This window comes from Haliotis rubra, unplaced genomic scaffold (assembly GCF_003918875.1).
Source record: "Haliotis rubra isolate DU_JTF1 unplaced genomic scaffold, ASM391887v1 Scf16, whole genome shotgun sequence".
NCBI classification, from domain to species: Eukaryota; Metazoa; Mollusca; class Gastropoda; order Lepetellida; family Haliotidae; genus Haliotis; species Haliotis rubra.
The window spans coordinates 536052-562910 of NW_025765558.1; the positions used below are offsets into that span (position 1 = coordinate 536052).

Here is a 26859-nt window from a genome sequence, read left to right on the forward strand (position 1 = left end):
GATGACTCAGATCTGTGAACTTCAGAACCAGGTAACCGTCTATGATGTTGTTTGGTTATTATTTACTTTAATGTTAAAAATATAGATGGACATTTGCAGATAGATCGTGATATAACGAAAATAGGTGACACTTTTGATTGACAAAGGTTACATGATGATTTTAATACTTTCACTTCATTAATTTGATTCTATTACAATCTACATGTGGTCTACAGAGCACTTTGTACCTATTCATATGGTTGACGGAGCACATTGTATACATACATGTTGTTGACAGAGCTCGAGCATGTTGTACCTATACATGTGGTTGACAGAGCATGTTGTACCTATACATGCTGTTCACAGAACATGTTGTACCTATACATGTGGTTGACAGAGCATGTTGTACATATACATGTGGTTTACAGAGCAATTTGTACCTATTCATATGGTTGACGGAGCACATTGTATCCAAACATGTAGTTGACAGATCATGATGTACCTATACATGTGGTTGACAGAACACGTTGTACCTATACATGTGGTTTACAGAGCACTTTGTACCTATTCATGTGGCTGACGGAGCATGTTGTATCTATACATGTGGTTGACAGAGCATGTTGTACCTATACATGTGGTTGACAGAGCATGTTGTACCTATACATGTGGTTGACAGAACATGTTGTACCTATACATATGGTTGACAGATCATGTTGTACATATGCATGTGGTTGACAGAGCATGTTGTACATATACATGTGGTTTACATAGCATGTTGTACCTATACATGTGGTTTACAGAGCATGTTGTATCTATACATGTGGTTGACAGAGCATGTTGTACATATACATGTGGTTGACAGAGCATGTTGTACCTATACATGTGGTTGACAGAACATGTTGTACCTATACATGTGGTTGACAGAGCATGTTGTATCTATACATGTGGTTGACAGAGCATGTTGTACCTATACATGTGGTTGACAGAACATGTTGTATCTATACATGTGGTTTACAGAGCATGTTGTACATATACATGTGGTTTACAGAGCATGTTGTACCTATACATGTGGTTGACAGAACATGTTATACATATGCATGTGGTTGACAGAGCATGTTATACCTATACATGTGGTTAACAGAGCATGTTGTGCCTATACATGTGGTTGACAGAGCATGTTGTACCTATACATGTGGTTGACAGAGCATGATGTACATATACATGTGGTTTACAGAGCATGTTGTTTCTATACATGTGGTTGACAGAACATCTTGTACATATACATGTGGTTTACAGAGCATGTTGTATCTATACATGTGGTTGACAGAGCATGTTGTACATATACATGTGGTTGACAGAGCATGTTGTACATATACATGTGGTTGACAGAACATGTTGTACCTATACATGTGGTTGACAGAGCATGTTGTATCTATACATGTGGTTTACAGAGCATGTTGTACCTATACATGTGGTTGACAGATCTTGTTGTACATATACATGTGGTTGAGAGAGCATGTTGTTCATATGCATGTGGTTGACAGATCATGTTATACCTATACATGTGGTTAACAGAGCATGTTGTGCCTATACATGTGGTTGACAGAGCATGTTCTACCTATACATATGGTTGACAGAGCATGATGTACATATACATGTGGTTTACAGAGCATGTTGTATCTATACATGTGGTTGACAGAACATCTTGTACATATACATGTGGTTTACAGAGCATGTTGTGTCTATACATGTGGTTGACAAATCATGATGTACCTGTACATGTGGTTGACAGAACATGTTGTACATATCCATGTGGTTTACTGAGCATGCTGTACCTATACATGTGGTTGACAGAGCATGTTGTACCTATTCATATGGTTGATGGACCACATTGTATCGATACATGTGCTTGACAGAGCAAGTTGTATCCATACATGTGGTTGTCACAACACGTTGTGCCTATACGTGTGGTTTACAGAGCACGTTGTACCTATACAAGCGATTGACAGAGCATGTTGTACCTATACATGTGGTTGACAGAGCATGTTGTGCCTATACATGTGGTTTACAGAGCATGTTGTACATATACATGTGGTTTACAGAGCACGTTGTACCTATTCATGTGGTTGACGGAGCACATTGTATCCAAACATGTAGTTGACAGATCATGATGTACCTGTACATGTGGATGACAGATCATGTTGTACCTATACACGTGGTTGACAGAGCATGTAGTACCTATACATGTGGTTGACAGAGCATGTAGCACCTATGCATGTGGTTGACAGAGCATGTAGTACCTATGCATGTGGTTGACAGAGCATGTTGTAACTATGCATGTGGTTGACAAAGCATGTTGATTATACATATGGTTGACAGAGCATGTTGTACCTATACATGTGGTTGACAGAGCATGTTGTACCTATACACGTGGTTGACAGAGCATTTTGTACCTATACCTGTGGTTGACAGAGCATGTTGTACCTGTACATATGGTTGACAGATCATGATATACCTGTACATGTGGTTGACAGATCATGATGTACCTGTACATGTTGTTGACATAGCATCTAGCACCTATGCATGTGGTTGACAGAGCATGTTATAACTATACATGTGGTTGTCAGAGCAGGTTGTACGTATACACGTTGTTGACAGAGTTGTTGACACAGTTGTTGCTATATCATGTGTACATATTTGTTTCAGCAGTATTACAGCTGTATGATGTTGTTTGTAAACAAATCGAGTCTGAACCAAACTTGTTTACATCATGGGTCTATAGTGGTCGCTCCGCTGGTATTCTTGGTATTTCAAAGTGTGACCTTGAAGAGACATACCACTAACAATCTCAATGGACTGTAGTGTATATTGTTGGCGCATAATATGCACCTGCAATTCAACAAAATAATGATTTTCATGATATCCCGCTGCACTGTTTACGACTTCTGCATTGTTTTAGCGACACATGTGCAATGTTTGAAACTTGTAAGTCACAATCAAACACTTTATGAAATAAGTAAGTTTCTTTTATAAAACAGCAAAAAACAGGTGTGTGCTATCTTTTGTATACTTCAGTTTCTCACCATATTTTTATTGCTACTTTTTTAGCTAAACGTGTTGATCTTGATACGAGAGACAACAGTTGAGACATTATCTGACAACCAGATGAACGATTGCAACTCCAACCTAGCAATGTTTATTCTTAATTTGCTGTGCCAGTTACCGCCGAATTAGAGGATGAACTCAACCTCATGCAAACAAATGTTACTCGTGGAGCCACAACTCAAATAAAGTTTGCTCATGATATGTTTAAACAACTTTGTTTTGATAACAGTATTTAAAAACTTCATTATTTAAAAACGTAACGCCTAAGTGTGAGAACGCTGTGTGAGTTGATCCGAGCTATTCGGTGTTAATAAATATTGACTTGTGAATAAACGTCGCTGTAGTAGGAGAATGTACTTGTCAAAGTATGTCTGGTGAAAATCCCCCACAGAGTTTGGTAAAAAACTTATTGAATTGAAATGATGAATATAAGAAGTTCCAATTCAATACAATTGCATCTCTCTGTACAGCCAAAATCTGACCTAGAGTTCGAATCCCTGACTTCTTGTGATTATATTGCAAGTCTTGTCAGCATTGTATATCCTGTAGTTCAACATTTGAAGAATGTGTCCAAAACGGTAATAAACACACAAACTGCAATTTCAAAACGTTATGAAATACAGACTCTGTCTCCGGAGGTTCTTATGCATTCGGAACACACCGGAAAGAGGAAAAAATATCCCTGATTCATCACATTACGTTTTGAAGATGGAAAAGTAAAAGGTCCTAATCTTTAGTTGCCCGTAGTTGCTTTCACTAAATGTCATAAACGTCATAAGTCTTGCTTTACTCTGGGCTTTCCTCAAGTATGAGTGAGTGCAGTTTTATGCCGCTTTAAGAAATATTCCAGTAATATCACGGCGGAGGACAATAGAAACGATTAATTTTATTTTTACGCCGATTTTAGCAATATTTCCGCAATATCACGGCGGGGGACATCAGAAATGGGCTTCCCACATTGTACCCATGTGGAATCTGAACCGGGTCTTATGTGTGATGAGCGAACGCTTTAAGCACAAGGCTACCCCACCGCCCCTCAACAGAAATGAAGCTTCACGCATTGTAGCCATGTGGAGAATCGAATCAACTATTAGGCAAGAGTCATAAACATACATGAATTATATTGATATTATCCCTTTTGCTCTTTGTTTACTTGTTCTTTTGACACCACATGCGTCATTATTGCATTGAGAAACATTATTAACTGATACGATCATATGTTAGAACAACAGAAGCTATTGTGAATAGTATTTAATACTTTCATGTTTCTTATCTGGTGAGAATGGAAGTTGTCATGCTATAACATCAGAGGAACCGAAGAACCGAAATACATTTCAAAGATCCGCTTGATAAAATCCTGAAAGTTTGTGTGATGTCAGAAAAAACACACGGCGCTATCCTGACAAATGACTTTATTAATCTTTTGGAAATACCACACATCAAAAGCAACAGAAATTGTGCTCAAAGAAGCTTTGAAGCCTCCTGCCAACACACGGTTTCAGTTAACGTAAATATGTTATTCTCATACACCCGTATATAATATAGGAATATTTGTTGCGAATGCATATTGAAATCACCTTCTTCACAGTCAACACAGTCAACGGTGAGTAGCGTTTCATTCATGCTTATGAAAAAATAGTGCGTTTAATTGGCTCAAAAGCGGACCGATGAATTGCAATCTAACTCGAAAACTTATAAACATAAAATACTCAATGAAACACTGATCATAATGAAAACGTCACACCAACTCTGTGCTTTGTTTGCAGAATTTATGTCCTAAAAATAAAAAAGTTGTTTATCAAACTATCATTAAAATATCCACACAGTTCACTATTTGTTACGAGGGAGGAGTGCAGAGAAGGGACAGCCAGGGGTGCGAGAAAGGATGGAGACGGCACAGCACAGGTTAATGAATCAATAACTTTGTGGGCACTTGTGCACGTGCTTCTCGAACACCTGGCTGTCCCTTTCTCTGCACACCTCCCCTCGTAACAAATAGTGAACTGTGTCAATATTTTAATGATAGTTTGTTAAACAACTTTTTTAATTTTAGGACATAAATTCTGCAAACAAATCACAGAGTTGGTCTGACATTTTGATTATGATCAGCGTTTCATTGAGTATTGCATGTTTATTAGTTTTTGAGTTAGACTGCAATTCATCGGTCCATTTTTGAGCCAAACGCACTTTTTACTTTTCTATCAGGCGGAAGACAAAGACATTGGGTGGGTGAGTAGAGTAGTAGAGTTCGTCAGTAGAGTAAAATGCAGTGTGATTATTACGGTTGCATAAAATGAAGGATTACTTTGGTTAAAATGGACATACATTCTTGTATAGTCGTTGTGGGATATCTAACAGGAAGTGAAATTAAAAGCGAAAGAACTCTTTCGATAAACGTAAAACATCAACACCAGATTATCGATTATCCAATGAATCATGTACAAACAGAAAGCTTAAAGCAAAGTCAGTTTACAATTCCTACTGAGCATTTTGGTTGGTCGTTTAACGCCGCACTCAGCAATATTCCAGCAATTAACGGCGTTCTGTAAATAATCGAGTCTGCACAAGGCAATCCAGTGATCAACAGCATAAGCATATATCTACGTAATTGGACTGACTGACTGAGTTTGGTTTTACGCCGTTTTTAGCAATATTCGTGCAACATCACGGCGGGGGACACCAGAAATGGGCTTCACACAATGTACCCATGTGGGGATTCGAACCCGGGTCTTTGGCGTGACGAGCCAACGCTTTAACCACTAGGTTACCCCACCGCCCTTACGTAATTGGGATACGATGACATGTGTCAACCAAGCCAACGAGTCTGACCACCCGATCCCATTAGTCGCCTCTTACGACAAGCATGTGTTACTGAAGATCAATTCTAACCCGGATCTTCACGGGTCTCCTGAGCATGTGGTTACGAATCACTCTCCAATTTTGTTGATACCCTATGTTCACGTATCTGCCCAACGGGTGGAACTCTTTAACAAACAATACAAACTTTTTATGATTTTTCGTTAACTGAGGAAAACGGGAACATAAAAGTACAAGACAAAATTTCATCAAACATCAAATTTGCACGGACTTCTATGTTTAATTCAACTGAGGCGATGTTTCTGTTGGTGAATTGAAGTTTCCGAGTTTCATCATAAGCTCAGTAGCATATTTAAGTCACGCCGAGTCACATACAAAAGAAATGTTTGGTCCGAGACATTAAAACTGACCCCAAAGCAAATCTATTTCCCAAACGTGTTTCTTTACATATAATGTGTAAAACCCGTTTCTGGTGTCCCCAGCCGTCACTCTTTACTTATAATTGCGGTGGGGTAGCCAAGTGGTTAAAGCGTTCGCTCGTCACGCAGACGACCCGGGTTCGATTCCCAACATGGGTACAATGTGTGAAACCCATGCCGCGGCATAAAGCTAAACTCACTCACTCACTTTCTTCACTCACTCACTTTATACAGCTGTCGTAATACACAATTATCTGACTGTATTTTCCGTTCCATCGATCACTTGATTGTCTGATTTGTTTACAGGCCGCCGTCGCTTGGCCTGTATGGCGTCAGGCAAAACATACTCCTAATTTTAGGCAATTTCTTTGATTGCATGGTCGTCCGGTAGAGCAGGACAGCAGTCCCCTCTTCGCGAACATCTGGTGTCACCCTGGTTTTCAGTGATCTATTCATATAATATCAACTCTTTTTCCCTTTACACCAAACGGAAATTGTTTCTGAGGAAAGTCAATATTCTTTTGCGCTGAAGTCCTATATTTGGTCAGTGATGCGTCAAATTTGGAAGACCCGTGAAGATCCAGGTTAGGATTGGTCTTAAGTAACCACTGCTTGTCGAAAAAGGCGACTAACGGGATAGGGTGGTCAGACTTTCTGACTGGTTGACTCCCGTATTGCGTAGATCTATGCTCATGTTGTTGATCACTGGGTTGTTTGGTCCAGACTTGATTATTTACAGACCGCCGCCATAGCTGGAATATTGTAGAGTGCGGCGAAAGACAACATACCAACCAATTAAATTTGGAAAATGAATGTTTTGGTGAAGAGGCTGCCTTCCTTTGTAGGTGAACATGATGGCACGGTTGTTGGTGGTGACGTCACTCCTTCTCCTTGCCGGCATTTCGGGGGGAAACGGCGCTGAGACAGCTGATACTAGTAAGTCTCAAGTTTCTTTAACGAGTAGTTAAAGCACTCGTCACACCGGGTTCGATTTGTCACATGAGTGTTGAGCTAATTTCTGGTGTCCCTCCGCCGTATTATTGCTGGGAAAAGCGGCGTAATCTTTAATCACTCACCCACTCTAATTTAGTACACTAATAAGTACATCTAGACTATTGATACAGCACACTTAAAACAAGTAAAATACTTAAGGACCGTTCATAATTTATGACTAGGGGGAGTGATGATGATTTTAAGGGGGGTCACCCATTTTGTTTTGGGGAGCTAGTGGGGTCAGCAATTTTGTACTTCAAAATATGTTTAAAATTATGCTTAGAAATTATGGGAAGGGGAGGGTGGTCATTGATTTTGTACATGACATGCAGGGGGGTACTTATTTTGTACATAAATTTTAGGGGGGGCATTCACATTGTACTTGTTTCTCCATAAAAATCATCATCACCCTACTAGTCATAAATTATTAACGGTCCCTTATTTGAACATTCTATTTTAAAAATATACACCTATAAGCTAATACGCCTACCAAATGATAGCGATCGATAAAGGGCACATGCTGCATGTCTGGTGAAGCACTTGTATGAACCTATGAACTTAATTGCTAAATTGTACTAATTATCCTCCAAAGGAAAATAATGTCCACTTTACTTCTAGTTATAACTTATACTTATAAAACGTCTTTATTGCCTTTAGAGTTACGACCTATAACATTTGCATGATTTGTTTTCTTAAGAAATTGAAAAGCTGTTTGCACGTGCAAGTCCTGCAATTTGTCACGAGTTTCTCGCACATGCTTATTTTTAGAGAGCCCTCAGTGAACAAAGTCAAATTTGCGGACTCTGCCACGACTGACTGACTGACTGACTGACTGACTGAGTTTGGTTTTACGCCGCTTTTAGCAATATTCCAGCAACATCACGGCGGGGGACACCAGAAATGGGCTTCACACATTGTACCCATGTGGGGATTCGAACCCGGGTCTTCGGCGTGACGAGCCAACGCTTTAACCACTAGGCTACCCCACCGCCCCCTGCCACGACTGAAGAGAATGTTCTTCTTCATCAGCTTTCTTCCTGAACAGCCAGCATTTGCCGAATATTTTGTTGACGTGAGCCAGCCTATAGTGACTAAATGCGTCCGCTCGTCACGCTGAAGACCGGGTTCGATTCCCCACATAGGTCCAATGTGTGAAGCCCATTTATGGTGTCCACCAGCGTAACATTGCTGTAAAATTGTTAAATGCGGCGTTAAACCATGCTCACTCACTTCTTTCAGGGCTGTCTGAACTGGATGAACAACAACAGAAGATGGCTGACCAAATACAAATGATTCACAAAGCAGGTAATGGTTTTCTGCATTGGAAGTGAAGTGAGGTGAAATTGGGTTTAACGTCGTGCTTGAGAATGTTTTGCTCATATGACGACGTGCATGCGTGTGTATGTGTAGGTGCGGCTGCTTGTACTAGCCCAGACTGAAGCTGGTTTTATAGTGCTAGCCCACTGAGATACCATGCCGCAGTGAAGCATGAATACCCCACTCAGACACATTATACTGACTCCGAGCTGACCAGTCCTTGTTGTACCCATTAATGCCGAGAGCCAGGCAGGGACCAACAAGTACCATATTTTAACGTCTTTTGGTATGACGCGGTCGGGGATCGAACCCGCGACCTTCCACTCTACGGGCGGACGCTCTTTCTGCATTGGATACCACATTGGATACACATATCATCAACAAAATTACATATAGGTAGTTGCTGTTGATCAGTGGATTGTCTGGTCCAAACTCGCCGCCATATAGCTAGAGTATTGCCGAGTGTGACATTAAACAACAAACAAGTACTGGCAGAGAATACTTCAGTAATGCATATGTTCGTGCAGTAACAGCATTCGTGCATGAATAGATATGTACATCAGTGAGTTTCTAGGCATTAGCGACCCATTCCTCAGTTGCCTGGACATTTTCACTGTATAGTCTTCATAATTTCATTCCAGTAATACAACTAAAGACAGTTATGAAGACACTCTTAAAGAAGGGCGTGGCGTTTGACCTTTCAGGTAAGCTGTGTTATTTTAGATGTGGTTGGTTACAAATATAAGTAACGTCACCATGTGTTCAGTCAAAATGCACTAAACTAAACGCGATAAAACCGTTTCCGCATCCATAAGAAAATTTCAGTTAACAATTCCGACTATATCATGAGCATGTGTTTATGAATCAGTATAAAACAGTGATGACACCAGGTTTCGGGAAAATCGGTCTCCAATCGGTGACACCCGTCATAAACACATGGAAAGGCTAGTCAATTATTCACCTGGAAAAAGCGGGAACGTATAATATAGTAAAAATTAAATAAAGAATCGCATCGGACATATTTTTATTTTGACTGATGCATCAAATTTTACACGACAAAAGGGAAAAAATTACTATTGAGAAACGTTCATCCCTTTTGTCATGTATGTAAGCTACATGCAAACGCATGACATTGGGGTGTTTAAGAGGAACACTTTTTATGGACAGACAACTTCTTTATTGCAGTGGACCCGTGAAGATCCGGGGTAGAATAGGTCTTCAGCAACCCATGTGCTTGCCATAAAAAGGCGACTATCTTGTCGCAAGAGGCGACTAACGGGATCGGGTGGTCAGTTTCGCTGACTTGGTTGACAAATGTCATCGGTTCCCAATTGCGCAGATCGATGCTCATGCTGTTGATCACTGGATTGTCTGGTCCAGACTCGATTATTTACAGACCCCCGCCATATAGCTGGAATATTGCTGAGTGCGGCGTAAAACTAAACTCACTCACTCACTTTATTGCAGTGACGCTTCGGTGTAGATCCTAACACTGTTATTAAGCATTCGATCTACCGACACGTATTGTTTGATGACGGCGTTAGGATCTACGCCGAAACGTCGCATTTGTTGCAATAATGAAGAAGTCTATCCATAAAAAGTCCATCATACCATCTCCATCATAGCAGCCACTTCAAGAAGTTATTGCAGTGTTTAGCTGATTTTCAGTCAACAATTCCAATAACATTCATCGCTATTTTTCCTTTTCTACTGAGAATAATCTGAAACAAGGGAGGGTCAGTTAATTACTTGGGGGAATGAGTAATTGGCTATCTGACCGAAGTGAGTGAGTGAGTTTAGTTTTACGCCGCTTTTAGCAATATTCCGGCAATATCACGGCGGAGGACACCAGAAATGGGATTCACACATTGTACTCATATGGGGAATCGAACCCAGGCTTTCGGCGTGACGAGTGAACGCTGTAATATCTAACCGAAGCCCGGCAGTCTACAGATATAGGCATAAGGAAACATGGTGTTAAGAACTGACCAAAACCTGAAATACGCCTGCTGTGCGGCATAAAACCATTCTCACACCCACTCTTTTGGTGCTGCTGAGCGAATTCAGATTGCAATCCTCCACACTTTGATACAGGATTACACTTACAAACACTGCATTGATAACACGATCTCCAACTCCACCTTTGATACAGGATTACACTTACAAACACTGCATTGATAACACGATCTCCAACTCCACCTTTTTATGACAATCTGGAATGCCTAAAGTGTTTTGTTTTGCAGACACTGAAGAGGATCTAGCAGCCATGGAACTCGACATGATGAAACAGCTACTTTTATGACAAGGTCTAAAGTGGTGACACTGAAGAGGATCTAGCAGCCATGGAACTCGACATGATGAAACAGCTACTTGGAGGAGCTGGGAATACAACCGGTCAGTATTATAAGCTTTACATATTTTACAACAGTGAGTGAGTATGGTTTTACGCCGCTCTTAGCAATATTCCAGCAATATTCCAGCAATATCACGGCGGAGGACACCAGAAGTGGTTTCATACATATAACCATGTGGGGAATCGAATTCGGTGTCCAACGTGACAAGCTTTCAGCATTAGGCTACCCCACCCCACCGTGCCATACTACGTAAAGGCCCTGAACATAAAATCACATTCCTTGCTGAACACCGCCTCCGTGGCTCTAGTGGTTAGAGCGTCCACCTGGAGAACGGAAGGTCGCGGGTTCGATCCCCGGCCGCATCATACCAAAGGACGTTGAAATATGGTACTTGTCTGAGTAAAACAAGGACTGGTCGGCTCGGAGTCAGTATAATGTGTCTGAGTGGGGTATTCCTGCTTAACTGCGGCATGGTATCTCAATGAGCTTGCACTGTAAAACCAGCTTATGTCTGGGCTAGTACAAGAAGCCACACATCACGCACATGCACGTCGTCATATGAGCGAAATATTCTTCAGTACGACGTTAAACCCCATTTCACCTCACCTCACCTCACCTCACCTCACCTCACCTCACTTAGGCTGAACCTAGAAGCATATCACAGTCTTGCCTCCGTTATGTGAAGATTGAAGCACGACTATTTGCTGACAGGATTACAATTCCAAACACTATGTTAGCAATATGATCCCCATTACCATGAAGGCTACACATCTTAAAGATGCTTTGACATGAATTAGTTAACACTTAGCTGTGTCTGCTGCTGCTGTTGGAATGAGTGAGTGAGTGAGTTCAGTGTTATGCCGCTTTTAGCAATATTCCAGCAATATCACAAGGAGGAACACCCGAAATGGACTTCACACATTGTACCCATGTAGGGAGTCGAACCCGGGTCTTTGGCGTGACGAGCGAACGCTTTAACTACTAGGCTACCCCACCTCCCCTCAGCTATTGAAATGGATATGGAAGTAAACGGCTTGTCTGTATCCTCTCTACTTGTTTTGTTTTGTTTTGCAGACTCTGCAGAGAAGTTAGCAGCAATGGAATTCAACGTGATGAAACAGCTACTTGCAGGACCTGGGAATACAACTGGGCAATCGAGTCAGTATATGATACTTTCAGCTTGAAAAGCTTTACATATTTTATAACAGTGAGTGAGTGAGTGAGTATGATTATTGGGTTATATTTATTTCTCAAAATCAACACCGGTAGCGCCCACTATGCAAAAATTATTTGTGGAGCGTGTGGTGACGTATCATTGTGTCCTCATCGGTGTTGTTATGGTATAGCGGCATAAAACAATATTGTACAGAGTGTACAAAATACTGATAAAACTGTCCTTTCTAGCTTCTGCAACCTCGTGGGGTATATTTATTTCTCAGAATCGTAGACAGAATCAGGGAGCGATGAATCAACATGTCCTCCGACATATCTGACGATGAAATGAGTTCAAGCATGCGCCCAAGTCACAGCAATTGCATCATTTGCAAAGTGTTTCTTATCGGAAACTCCCTTTATCAGTCAACTACACTGACCTCCATCCTTCTTTGTCGGACTTCTATTGACAATGCTGATTCCAAGGCTTGTTTGTCGAACTATTCTATTGATTAATGCCAAGGCTTGTTTGTCCTTCTATTTGCTGATTCCAAGATTTGTTTGTTGAACTTCTATTGACAATACTTATTCCAAGGTTTGTTTGTCGAACTTCTATTGACAGTATTGATTCCAAGGTTTGTTTGTCGAACTTCTATTGACAATACTGATTCCGAGGCTTCTTTGTCGAACTTTTATTGACAATACTGATCCCAAGGTTTGTTTGTCGAACTTCTATTGACAATACTGATTCCAAGATTTGTTTGTTGAACTTCTATTGACAATACTTATTCCAAGGCTTCTTTGTCGAACTTTTATTGACAATACTGATTCCAAGGCTTGTTTGTCGAACTTCTATTGACAATACTGATTCCAAGGCTTCTTTGTCGAACTTCTATTGACAATACTGATTCCAAGGTTTGTTTGTCGAACTTCTATTGACAATACTGATTCCAAGGTTTGTTTGTCGAACTTCTATTGACAATACTGATTCCAAGGTTTGTTTGTCGAACTTTTATTGACAATACTGATTCCAAGGTTTCTTTGTCGAAAGTTTATTGACAATACTGATCCCAAAGTTTGTTTGTCGAACTTCTATTGACAGTATTGACCTCGAAGAAATGTTTGTCGAACTTCTATTGACAATACTGATCCCATGATGTATTTGACATTGATCCTTATTTGTCGTTTACGCTTCTATCGTGGCTCCACTGTTCTGTCTGAAGCCCCGACCCTGTTTCCCACGCCGTGATATTGCTGAAGTATTGCTGAAATGCAAATTGCATACTCACTCACTCCTCACGTGTTTTAGATTCCTACTCAGGAATGCCACTGCAGATTGTTGGTGAGTCTGGTGATACGACTGGTGATAACATGTTCAGCCAGCTATTTGGAAACGCCATGGGTGGCAATCAAGCGACAGGTAAGTTTATTACAGACAAACGTTGTTATGTGAGCCTGTAACCCATGAAGATCCGGGTTAGAATTGGTCTTCAGCAACCCATGCTTGTCGTAAGAGGCGACCAATTGCAACGGGATCTGATGGTTCAACTAATCCCAATTAAGTAGATCGATGTTCATGCTATTGATTACTTGATTGTCTGGTCCAGACTCGATTATGTACAGACCCCGTCATATAGCTGGACTATAGCTGAGTGAGACGTAACACAGCAAACCAAACCAAAGATAACCTGTAACTGCTCTCAATTTCATGTACGGTACTTAGAATGTAGAAACTATCACCAATCATCTCAAGTCATAAAATGTTGTACAAACTGATTACAGGTATAGCTACCGCCACTAACATCATTTTCATCAAATTATAAGCGTTAAATCTGATTATTTAATTCTAAGATTAGCAGAATGAGCTTCACAGTGTACCCATGTGGGAAATCGAACCCGGGTCTTCGGCGTTACGACCCGTGAAGGTCCGGGTTACAATTGGCCTTCAGTAACCCATGCTTGTCGTAACAGGCGACTAACGGGATCAGGTGGTCAGGCTCGCTGACTTGGTTGACACATGTCATCGGTTCCCAATTGCGCTGATCGATGCTCATTATTTGTTGATCACTGGATTGTCTGGTCTGGACTCGATTATTTACAGACCGCCGCCATATAGCTGGGATATTGCTGAGTGCGGCGTAACAGTAAAGTCACTCACTAGCTCACTCCTTGTGAAAAGTGACTTGAACTTGACTTGACTCCTCTTTCAATGATAGTGTTTTTTCTATGTTCACGCCAAGACTCAAGGAAGAATGATGAAGACAATGGGAATCCACTCCTGACAGCTGGGCAAACCTCAGGTGACGATGCCCAGCAGCGTGGACCGTTCACTGAGGCGACGAGTGATTTTGGGTCAATTTTTGGCGGTGGATTCAAAAGTTTGAAAGCCTCGTCACCATTCTTCTTTAAATAAGTTAGACACCACTGAGTTCAAATGAACACATTTGCCCACATACGTTTTCTTTCAAATGAATAAAGTTTATATGTGGATGATCTGATGTTGATTTCATATTCCATTTTCGAAAAAAGTTACTCAGCAGGTAGATGATAATTACAGATTTGTCATCATTACTGCTTCTGCAATCATCATCATCATCATCATCATCATCATCATCATCACCCTTCCTCATAATAATTCCTTGTGTTGTCCGAATGAATGATAATAAGAATAATGTTGTATGTACTTTGGATGTATGGATAATGCATTAGATAGTATTTTTATCAGACCCTGGACACGAACAATCCCACCAGAACCCACCACTCTAGATCATCTCACAATGGATTCGACCAAAATTGTTAAGCTAACAAAGTCTGCCTATTCTGAATGACGTCCTCATCAAAACACAGCAACGTTAAGGTGAAGAATACAGTGGCACAACATGGGAGTGGGAGTACAAATTCAAAAAACAATGATCATAGCAATGATAGTAATTTTCGCCTCACTGCAACAGTGGTAATATTTCTAGAATTAGTCCCAGGCTGACTATCCAGGGTAAGTGTTCGCTCCCCTTATATACCTAAGAAAAAAGACTCCAAAAAATTCTCCAACTCTCTGCCAGAACTTGGAAGCAAAGCCTATAGGGTTGTACCTCGTAGCACCTTCCAGAACTCTGTCCAAATATAGCACAAGTCTAATTATAGCACACCACTGTCCCTCACTGACTATTCACTTGTACAATGTATTACACTTGGAATAACACTGTCACATTACCACACACGAGGCTGTGGGGTAGCCCAGTGGTTAAAGCGTTAGTTCGTCACGCCGAAGACCCGGGTTCGATTCCGAACATGGGTACAATGTGTGAAGCCCATTTCTGGTGTCCCCGCCGTGATATGGCTTGAATAATGCTTAAAGCGACGTAAAAGCATACTCACTCATTCACTCACTCCTTTTGGATGAAACTTGTATGAAATATTATCCACTCTCCCTGGCCCCATTTGTAACAAAGTATTTGCCTAAACTAATAATTCAGCAATTTATCGTGGCCCCTATCCTTGTAAACATCTATTATTAATATCTCATTGCCCATGACATTAATCTTATCTATTCATATCTGTCAATATGACAGTGGGGTAGCCTTGTGGATAACACGGTTACTCCTCACGCTGAAAACCCGTGTTACTACGTTCTCCAGATGGGTTTATTGTTTCACGTTATGCTTCTGTAATGTCGCTAAAATGCGGCCTGAAGCATTCACAGTCACTAATGTAACTCCTCAGTATATACTTCCCATCAAAAGTTTAGACTCACTAGTGTAAATATAGCCACTTACTTCAGGCAACTAAATTTTGCAAAATATTCCATACTGTTTAAAGGAACTGTTTACACATGAACTGATGCATTGTAAAACAAATTCGTAACGTTGAAAAGATTATTGTCGTGAGTTCAATAAATTATAAAAATCAGTTAAAATTGGCGAATTCTTAACAAAACTTTACACCAAAACGCAGCTGTTCACATGCACGATATTTGCATATACTTGTCAGCAATTTGATGCATGATCCTCCTGCAATTCATCTGCACAAGGTTTGCAGTTGGTTCCCCCCCAAATTAGTGGAGAAATCGATTTTCGATGTAACCATATATAATATACATAACATATAGTCAGTGATTTAAGTGTGTCTAAGCTATTGACGGGAAGTATAGTATGACATATATCATTACATGTGTCCCTGTAAGAAATGAACGTTGTTTGCTGCTGAGTATTGGGTCATTGAACAGGGCGTCATTTCGTGTCAAGAATCCTGAACCTACAAGCATGTTGTTTTCAACAAAAAAGAACAGATGCCTTGCAAAATCTGAAATGGTACAATACGACTTTATACGAAAAAGGTAGTTTCTTAATAGCCTGTGCACAGATCGAAATCAAGTTTATGCTATATGGACCAATATGTAAAGGAGATCAATCTTGCACAACATTCTTCGCCAGTCGTGAGAATGTTGGACTTGCATTGTTACCAAGGTCATAAACCTTGTAATAAAATGATAATCATTTTGAGCAGTGGTTTTGTTCATATTTGTCAAAGTTAATGATATTCGAACATGGAACTTGATACTTGGTGCAAGTACTTCTGTCAAAAGTTTGTATGCTCAGCATATTTTTAATGACCAAAGTCCTATATAAGTTGCAAAATGTCATATTTACTGTATTTGGCGATTACTCAAGAATTTTGCTGAGTTGGAGTAAAACAACATCCAACCCCAGTGGACCGTGTCGGTGAGTACTTAACCCTCTTTGTCCAAGACTTATCACAAAATACTAGTTTACAATTTCGAAACGTCGTCAAAACATTTATTTGCTGTTTTTATGAACCGATGTTTGTCTAATTTGGGTCATCAATTCCTCATTGGCTCTTGAAGTCTTGCGGGATGGGGAACACAACGTTATTTAATAGCTGAGCAGGCAGGGAATTCACTTTGTTCTTTTCTTCCTAGTGTTTACAACATGATGCGGGTGATGTTTGTCGTCTTGGTAGTGTCGACGATGTTGACGGTGGCGGTTGATTTGACAGGTCAGTGGTTCCTATCGTTTCACGAACACACCGCGTATGATTACTTTTTTTGTAGTGGTTTATACATACATACAAACATACATGCATCAGATCAGATCGAGTCTGTTACAGGCAGGTCACTGACAAGATAGTGTCTGTTACAGGCAGGTCACTGATAAGATAGAGTCTGTTACAGGCAGGTCACTGATAAAATAGAGTCTGTTACAGGCAGGTCACTGATAAGATAGTCTGTTACAGGCAGGTCACTGATAAGATAGAGTGTTACAGGCAGGTCACGGACGAGATAAAGTCTGTTACAGGCAGGTCACTAACAAGATAGAGTCTGTTACAGGCAGGTCACTGATCAGATAGAGTCTGTAACAGGCAGGTCACTGATCAGATAGAGTCTGTTACAGGCAGATCACTGAACAGATAGAGTCGGTTACAGGCAGGTCACCGATCAGATAGAGTCTGTTACAGGCAGGTCACTGATAAGATAGAGTGTTACAGGCAGGTCACGGACGAGATAAAGTCTGTTACAGGCAGGTCACGGATCAGATAGAGTCGGTAACAGGCAGGTCACTGACAAGATAGAGTCAGTTACAGGCAGGTCACTGATCAGATAGAGTCTGTTACAGGCAGGTCACTGATCAGATAGAGTCAGTTACAGGCAGGTCACTGATCAGATAGAGTCTGTTTCGGGCAGGTCACTGATAAGATAGAGTGTTACAGGCAGGTCACTGATCAGGTAGAGTCTGTTACAGGCAGGTCACTGATAAGATAGAGTGTTACAGGCAGGTCACTGATTAGATAGAGTCTGTTACAGGCAGGTCACTGATAAGATAGATTTTGTGGGAAGCAGGTCACTGATTAGATAGAGACTGTTACAGGCAGGTCACTGATTAGATAGAGTCTGTTACAGGCAAGTCGCTGATATGATGGAGTTTCTTACAGGCAGGTCCCTGAAAAGATAGAGTCTGTTACAGGCAGGTCACTGATAAGATGGAGTCGGTTACAGGCAGGTCACTGATATGATGGAGTTTCTTACAGGCAGGTCACTGACAAGATAGAGTCTGTTACAGGCAGGTCACTGATAAGATAGAGTCTGTTACAGGCAGGTCACTGATTAGATAGAGTCTGTCACAGGCAGGTCACTGACAAGATAGAGACTGTTACAGGCAGGTCACTGATAAGATAGAGACTGTTACAGGCAGGTCACTGATTAGATAGAGTCTGTTACAGGCAGGTCACTGATAAGATAGAGACTGTTACAGGCAGGTCACTGATAAGATAGAGACTGTTACAGGCAGGTCACTGATAAGATAGTGTCGGTTACAGGCAGGTCACTGATAAGATAGTGTCGGTTACAGGCAGGTCACTGATCAGATAGTCTGTTACAGGCAGGTCACTGATAAGATCGACTTTGTGGGAGGCAGGTCACTGACAAGATAGAGTCTGTTACAGGCAGGTCACTGATCAGATAGAGTCTGTTACAGGCAGGTCGCTGACAAGATAGAGTCTGTTACAGGCAGGTCACTGACAAGATAGAGTCTGTTACAGGCAGGTCACTGATAAGATAGACCTTGTGGGAGGCAGGTCACTGATCGGATAGAGTCTGTTTCGGGCAGGTTACGGATCAGATAGAGTCTGTTTCGGGCAGGTTACGGATCAGATAGAGTCTATGGCAGGCAGGTTACGGATCAGATAAAGTCTGTGGCATGCAGGTTACGGATCAGATAGAGTCTGTGGCAGGCAGGTTACGGATCAGATGGAGTCTGTGGCAGGCAGGTCACAGATCAGATAGAGTCTGTTACGCACAGTAACTGATCACATAGAGAATGTTACGGTGAGGTCAACAATCAGATGATATGTTACGGGCAGGTTACCGATCGGGACCCTGTTCCTCAAAGCGATTGTGGCGCTACGACAGTCGTAAGTCTATGTTAAAGTATGGGAGTTACGATCATCGTAGCGCTACGATCGTTTTGAGGAACGGGACCAAGATAGTCTGCTTCAGACGGCTTACCAATCAGATATGTGTTGCTGACAGGGAACCGATCATAGGGTCTGTTACAGATAGACACGTGTGTGTGTGTGTGTGTGTGTGTGTGTGTGTGTGTGTGTGTGTGTGTGTGTGTGTGTGTGTGTGTGTGTGTGTGTGTGTGTGTGTGTGTGTGTGTGTGTGTGTGTGTGTGTGTGTGTGTGTGTGTGTGTGTGTGTGTGTGTGTGTGTGACTAGTGAGAAGAGAAAAAGAGATATAGATACTTCTCTGGACAGTATATGATTATGATAGTGATTATTGTTTTACTAAACTTTACGCAAAGCTGGAACCGCACCGAGGGCTCCTGACACCTCCACCAAGGCCGGGGGGTCAAACGAGACACAACTAGAAGCCATCGACGAAAAAGACAAAGATACAGGTTCAGGCGATGTCCAGACACCATCCGAAGGTGAGGACCACGTCTGTCAAAACCAAACAGAACACTTTGTGATATCTGACCACATTAATATGCATACATGATTCAGATTATTCGATCAGAAAACGTATGGTTTATAAAAAATGATTTACTACGGCGTGTTCAGTAACCCATGCTTGTCGTAAGAGGCGACTAACAGGATCGCGTGGTCAGGTTCGCTGACTTGGTTGACACATGTCATCGTATCCCATTTGCGTAGATCGATGTACCTGATGTTGATCACTGGATTGTCTGGTCCAGATTCAATTATTAACAGACCGCCGCCATATAGCTGGAATATTGCTGAGTGCGGCGTTAAACAACAAACCAACCAACCAACCAACATAGCATGAGCTGGAACGTTTTCAGATACATAACCGGTCACATAGAATTTGGTTTTGATGAATTAAACAGGATTCTGCTAGGATGTACACTGTCAGGCAAAAGATATGATTTGCCTCAAATAAATAATTGATCACATAACACATGGCTACAATATTTCGTGGTTCAGATAGGATATTGCTGGGATATATATGAAACGGTTAAGGAATTGGTCAGATTGGATATGACATTTTACTATATCATAGATCCGATAAAGATAAGAATCGTTCAGCTTAGATGTTTCAGATATAACCTGGTTTAGAGTGCTTCGGGAACCAAATGGTTCAGATATAGCAGGGGTGAAGAAGGGCACGTTAACAATGATGTTAAACATTAGATTAGATGTTTCAGATATAACCTGGTTTAGAGTGCTTCGGGAACCAAATGGTTCAGATATAGCAGGGGTGAAGAAGGGCACGTTAACAATGAAGTTAAACATTAGATTAGATGTTTCAGATATAACCTGGTTTAGAGTGTTTCGGGAACCAAATGGTTCAGATATAGCAGGGGTGAAGAAGGGCACGTTAACAATGATGTTAAACATTAGATTAGATGTTTCAGATATAACCTGGTTTAGAGTGTTTCGGGAACCAAATGGTTCAGATATAGCAGGGTTGAAGAAGGGCACGTTAACAATGATGTTAAACATTAGATTAGATGTTTCAGATATAACCTGGTTTAGAGTGTTTCGGGAACCAAATGGTTCAGATATAGCAGGGGTGAAGAAGGGCACGTTAACAATGATGTTAAACATTAGTAATGTGAAGTTAGACAGTATAGCAAATTCCCGTTGAAATTTCATTGTTTTGTTTCTCGTATGACACTTTTGTTTAGAGGAGACAGCGATGGACAAAATGCTGAAACTGCAGGAACTTCTTCTGGGGGAAATCAAGGAAATCCGTAAAGACGGTACATTTATCATACATTCAACTAACAAGCCACCTACTGTTGGAAGTAATAAAAGCCCAATATACTTGTTCCCAGTTCATATAATGTGTAACCAAGGAACATTCTGATGAACAGGAATACAAGATTATAATGTGAGGTTTATTCTTCTGTCTGTCTGGAATACTGTAAAGAATTGTCTTCGGTTGTTCCAAAATTACGTCCAAAGGTACCGTGCTACATAGTGAAGGATTCTTACCGGTTGTTCAAAAATTACGTCATGTAGAACTCTGATGTACAGTGCAGGACTATCACTGGTTGTTAGAACATTACGTCCTGTACAACTCTGATGTTCAGTGCAGGACTATCACTGGTTGTTACAAACTTACGTCCTGTAGAACTATGCTGTACAGTGAAGGCCAATTACCGATTGTTAGAAAATTACCGGAAGATGTGATTGTAGGAAATATTTTCAGTTTCCCAGATGAAGATTTCATCGTCTTCCAACCGTCGGCCAGACAAGCAGTCTTCTGATGGTGAGTACACTGCATTACTCACTCAACGTCAGCTCCCTCACACCCAATTACACCCAGATAAACGTTAATAAAGGTCTTTGCACGGACCTCGTTCGCCCGAGATAAGTGAATAACGTGCAATCAAGCACCGTTGTCTCAAAGTAAACGAATTCGTCATACAAAGTTTCAAGCTTGACACTCGATTGCGGGCGGTCAAGGTCTAATGCTCATTGATGTTCTGTAAAGAGTTGCTCTCCTAAGCCGTGTAAGGATCCGCAGCATGCAATTAAATTAGTATGTATTTTATTCAGCAGTCATGTCTAAAGTAGTCGACGGCGGCAGCAAGAGTGAAGAAATGGCCATGTTGAAATCAATCACTCAACGTTAGTATTATAACGCATACGTTTTAATATATAAAATAGATAGATATATGAATATATTTATTTATATACACGAGTATACAGTTTTCCGGATATGATAAGATGATAATTATTCGTAAAGAATGCATTTACTATGATCCTATTTTAAATCTCTCCGCATGTTTTGAACATTCTCACGTACCTTACATTTTCCACACCACAGAGTTGGGTAGGATCTCCAGATCGCTCCGTGAGAGGGGGCAACCCAGTAATCAAACTCAGATATCGAACAGTGTTTCAACCCAGGCGCCGTCAGAAGGTCACGCCCAACAGTTACATAGAGATCAATCCCAGAAGTCGCACGATAGTCACGACAATATGTCGCCCAATGGTCACACCCAGAAGTCGCCTGATGGTCACACCCAGAAGTCGCCCAATGGTCACACCCAGAAGTCGCCTAATGGTCACACCGAGAAGTCGCCCAATGGTCACACCCAGAAGTCGCCTGATGGTCACACCCAGAAGTCGCCTGATGGTCACACCGAGAAGTCGCCTGATGGTCACACCGAGAAGTCGCCCAAGGGCAACGCCCAGAAGGCCCATAATGGTCACATCCAGAAGTCGCCTAATGGTCACGCCCACATGCCGCACAATGACCACGCTCATATGTCGCACAATGGTCACACCCAGAAGTCGGCCAATGATCACATCCAGAAGTTGCCTAATGGTCACGCCCACATTCCACACCCTGATCACGCCCTCATGTCGCACAATGGTCACGCCCGAAGTCGGCCAATGATCACACCAAGAAGTCGCACAGTGGTCACGCCCATATGCCACACCCTGACCACGCCCATATGTCGCACAATGGTCACACCCAGAAGTCGTCCAATGATCACATCCAGAAGTCGCCTAATGGTCACGCCCATATGCCACACCCTGACCACGCCCATATGTCGCACAATGGTCACGCCCCGAAGTCGGCCAATGATCACACCCAGAAGTCGCACAGTGGTCACACCCATATGCCACACCCTGACCACGCCCATATGTCGCACAATGGTCACACCCAGAAGTCGGCCAATGATCACATCCAGAAGTCGCCTAATGGTCACGCCCACATGCCACACCCTGACCTCGCCCATATGTCGCACAATGGTCACGCCCAGAAGTCGGCCAATGCTCACACCCAGAAGTCGCACGGTGGTCACGCCCATATACCACACCCTGACCACGCCCATATGTCGCACAATGGTCACGCCCAGAAGTCGGCCAATGATCACACCCAGAAGTCGCACGGTGATCACGCCCATATGCCACACCCTGACCACGCCCATATGTCGTACAATGATCACGCCAAGAAGTCGGCCATTGACCACGCCCAGATGTCGCCCAACGGTCACAACCAGTTGCGGTCAAATAATCAAGCTCAGACATCACACAGTGGTTTCGCCAATTGGCCGTCAACTGGTCAAGAGTCTCACAATGGATATGCCCATGTGTGGCCAAATAGACAAACCCAGATGTCGCCCAATGGTCGCACCCAGTGGTCGCCTGATGGAAGCGCCCAGTCGGCGCCCAGTGAACATGCCCAGATGTCGCAGAATGGTTACGCCCAAACGCCCCGAGCTGGTCACCCTAAAAAGTTTTACGCTGATACCGCCCATTCGTCAGATAGAGTCTATGGCAGGCAGGTTACGGATCAGATAAAGTCTGTGGCATGCAGGTTACGGATCAGATAGAGTCTGTGGCAGGCAGGTTACGGATCAGATGGAGTCTGTGGCAGGCAGGTCACAGATCAGATAGAGTCTGTTACGCACAGTAACTGATCACATAGAGAATGTTACGGTGAGGTCAACAATCAGATGATATGTTACGGGCAGGTTACCGATCGGGACCCTGTTCCTCAAAGCGATTGTGGCGCTACGACAGTCGTAAGTCTATGTTAAAGTATGGAGTTACGATCATCGTAGCGCTACGATACCGAACGGGACCAAGATAGTCTGCTTCAGACGGCTTTACCAATCAGATATGTGTTGCTGACAGGGAACCGATCATAGGGTCTGTTACAGATAGACACACGTGTGTGTGTGTGTGTGTGTGTGTGATATACAATGTGTGTAATGCAAAATGTGTATTATTAATATGTGTGTGTGTGTGTGTGTGTGTGTGTGTGTGTGTATTGTGTGTGTGTGTGTGTGTGTGTGTGTGTGTGACTGGTGAGAAGAGAAAAGAGATATAAATACTTCTCTGGACAGTATATGATTATGATAGTGATTATTGTTTTACTAAACTTTACGCAAAGCTGAAACCGCACCGAGGACTCCTGACACCTCCACCAAGGCTGGGGGGGTCAAACGGGACACAACTAGAAGCCATTGACGAAAAAGACAAAGATACAGGTTCAGGCGATGTCCAGACACCATCCGAAGGTGAGGACCTCGTCTGTCAAAACCAAACAGAACACTTTGAGATATATGGCCAGATTAATATGCATACATGATTCAAATTATTCGATCAGAAAACGTACGGTTTAAAAAAAATAATGTACTACGGCGTGTTCAGCAACCCATGCTTGTCGTAAGAGGCGACTAACAGGATCGCGTGGTCAGGTTCGCTGACTTGGTTGACACATGTCATCGTATCCCATTTGTGTAGATCGATGTACATGATGTTGATCACTGGATTGTCTGGTCCAGACTCAATTATTAACAGACCGCCGCCATATAGCTGGAATATTGCTGAGTGCGGCGTTAAAAACAAACCAACCAACCAACCAATATAGCATGAGCTGGAACGTTTTCAGATACATACCCGGTCACATAGAATTGGGTTTTGATGAATTAAACAGGATTCTGCTATGATGTACACTGTCAGGTAAAATATTTTGCTCAAATAAATGATCGATCACATAAGACATGGCTACAATATTTCGTGGTTCAGATAGGATATTGCTGGGATATATATGAAGCGGTTAAGGAATTGGTCAGATTGGATATGACATGTTAATATATCATAGATCCGATAAAGATAAGAATCGTTCAGCTTAGATGTTTCAGATATAACCTGGTTTAGAGTGCTTCGGGAACCAAATGGTTCTGATATAGCAGGGGTGAAGAAGGGCACGTTAACAATAATGTTAAACATTAGTAATGTGAAGTTAGACAGTATAGCAAATTCTCGTTGAAATTTCATTGTTTTGTTTCTCGTATGACACTTTTGTTTAGAGGAGACAGCGATGGACAAAATGCTGAAACTGCAGGAACTTCTTCTGGGGGAAATCAAGGAAATCCGTAAAGACGGTACATTTATCATACATTCAACTAGCAAGCCACCTACTGTTGGAAGTAATAAAAACCCAATATACTTGTTCCCAGTTCATATAATGTGTAACCAAGGAACATTCTGATAAACAGGAATACAAGATTATAATGTGAGATTTATTCTTCTGTCTGTCTGGAATGCTGCAAAGAATTGTCTTCGGTTGTTCCAAAATTACGTCCAAAGGTACCGTGCTACATAGTGAAGGATTCTCACCGGTTGTTCAAAAATGACATTATGTAGAACTCTGATGTACAGTGCAGGACTATCACTGGTTGTTAGAACATTACGTCCTGTAGAACTCTGCTGTACAGTGCAGGACTATCACTGATTGTTAGAAAATTACCGGAAGATGTGATTGTAGGAAATATTTTCAGTTTCCGAGATGAAGCTTTCATCGTCTTCCAACCGTCGGCCAGACCAGCAGTATTCTGATGGTGAGTACACTGCATACTCCCTCAACGTCAGGTCCCTCACACCCAATCACACCCAGATAAACGTTAATAAAGGTCTTTGCACGGACCTCGTTCGCCCGAGATAAGTGAATAACGTGCGATCAAGCACCGTTGTCTTAAAGTAAACGAATTCGTCATACAAAGTTTCAAGCTTGACATTCGATTGCCGGCGGTCGGTCTAATGCTCATTGATGTTCTGTAAAGAGTTGCTCTCCTAAGCCGTGTAAGGATCCGCAGCATGCAATTAAATTAGTATGTATTTTATTCAGCAGTCATGTCTAAAGTAGTCGACGGCGGCAGCAAGAGTGAAGAAATGGCCATGTTGAAATCAATCACTCAACGTTAGTATTATAACGCATACGTTTTAATATATAAAATAGATAGATATATGAATATATTTATTTATATACACGAGTATACAGTTTTCGGGATATGATAAGATGAGAATTATTTGTAAAGAATGCATTTACTATGATCCTATTTTAAATCTCTCCGCATGTTTTGAACATTCTCACGTACCTTACATTTTCCACACCACAGAGTTGGGTAGTATCTCCAGATCGCTCCGTGAGAGGGGGCAACCCAGTAATCAAACTCAGATATCGAACAGTGGTTCAACCCAGGCGCCGTCAGAAGGTCACGCCCAACAGTCACATAGAGATCAAGCCCAGAAGTCGCACGATAGTCACGACAATATGTCGCCCAATGGTCACATCAGAAGTCGCCTGATGGTCACACCCAGAAGTCGCCCAATGGTCACACCCAGAAGTCGCCTAATGGTCACACCCAGAAGTCGCCCAATGGTCACACCCAGAAGTCGCCTGATGGTCACACCCAGAAGTCGCCTGATGGTCACACCCAGAAGTCGCCTGATGGTCACACCGAGAAGTCGCCCAAGGGCAACGCCCAGAAGGCCCATAATGGTCACATCCAGAAGTCGCCTAATGGTCACGCCCACATGCCGCACAATGACCACGCTCATATGTCGCACAATGGTCACACCCAGAAGTCGCCTGATGGTCACATCCAGAAGTCGCCTGATGGTCACGCCCAATATTCCAGAAGTCGCCCAAGGGCAACGCCCAGAAGGCCCATAATGGTCACATCCAGAAGTCGCCTAATGGTCACGCCCACATGCCGCACAATGACCACGCTCATATGTCGCACAATGGTCACACCCAGAAGTCGGCCAATGATCACATCCAGAAGTTGCCTAATGGTCACGCCCATATGCCACACCCTGATCACGCCCATATGTCGCACAATGGTCACGCCCAGAAGTCGGCCAATGATCACACCCAGAAGTCGCACAGTGGTCACGCCCATATGTCACCCCCTGACCACGCCCATATGTCGCAC

At 42.2% G+C, this 26859-nt stretch overlaps 2 protein-coding genes across 3 annotated transcripts; both read left to right on the top strand.

Annotated features, from left to right (window-relative positions):
• On the top strand, nucleotides 1–14629 carry LOC124271327. Of its 2 annotated transcripts, XM_046706421.1 has the most exons (8): nucleotides 3–31; nucleotides 7147–7256; nucleotides 8553–8618; nucleotides 9272–9334; nucleotides 10950–11024; nucleotides 12059–12142; nucleotides 13446–13556; nucleotides 14377–14629. In XM_046706421.1, the coding sequence occupies exons 2-8, from the start codon at nucleotides 7172–7174 to the stop codon at nucleotides 14547–14549; spliced, it is 657 nt and encodes a 218-aa protein (XP_046562377.1). In that variant the 5' UTR covers nucleotides 3–31; nucleotides 7147–7171; the 3' UTR covers nucleotides 14550–14629. The 2 variants fall into 2 exon arrangements, with proteins under 2 accessions (XP_046562378.1, XP_046562377.1); XM_046706422.1 differs by lacking the exon at nucleotides 7147–7256 and having other exon boundaries at nucleotides 1–31.
• Nucleotides 14630–17082: 2453 nt separating this feature from the next.
• Nucleotides 17083–23466, top strand: LOC124271314 (histidine-rich glycoprotein-like). The gene is made up of 5 exons (XM_046706410.1): nucleotides 17083–17149; nucleotides 19453–19578; nucleotides 20800–20874; nucleotides 21948–22546; nucleotides 22630–23466. The coding sequence occupies exons 1-5, from the start codon at nucleotides 17083–17085 to the stop codon at nucleotides 23464–23466; spliced, it is 1704 nt and encodes a 567-aa protein (XP_046562366.1).
• The last annotated feature ends 3393 nt before the right edge of the window (nucleotides 23467–26859 follow it).

Coding starts and splice junctions, on each gene's coding strand:
- LOC124271327 (XM_046706421.1), top strand. CDS start 7,172: ATGATGGCACGGTTGTTGGTGGTGACGTCACTCCTTCTCCTTGCCGGC. Junction 8,619..9,271: donor ACAAATGATTCACAAAGCAG/GTAATGGTTTTC, acceptor ATTTCATTCCAG/TAATACAACTAAAGACAGTT. Junction 11,025..12,058: donor AGGAGCTGGGAATACAACCG/GTCAGTATTATA, acceptor TTTGTTTTGCAG/ACTCTGCAGAGAAGTTAGCA.
- LOC124271314 (XM_046706410.1), top strand. CDS start 17,083: ATGATGCGGGTGATGTTTGTCGTCTTGGTAGTGTCGACGATGTTGACG. Junction 17,150..19,452: donor GGTGGCGGTTGATTTGACAG/GTCAGTGGTTCC, acceptor CTTTACGCAAAG/CTGGAACCGCACCGAGGGCT. Junction 19,579..20,799: donor TGTCCAGACACCATCCGAAG/GTGAGGACCACG, acceptor ACTTTTGTTTAG/AGGAGACAGCGATGGACAAA.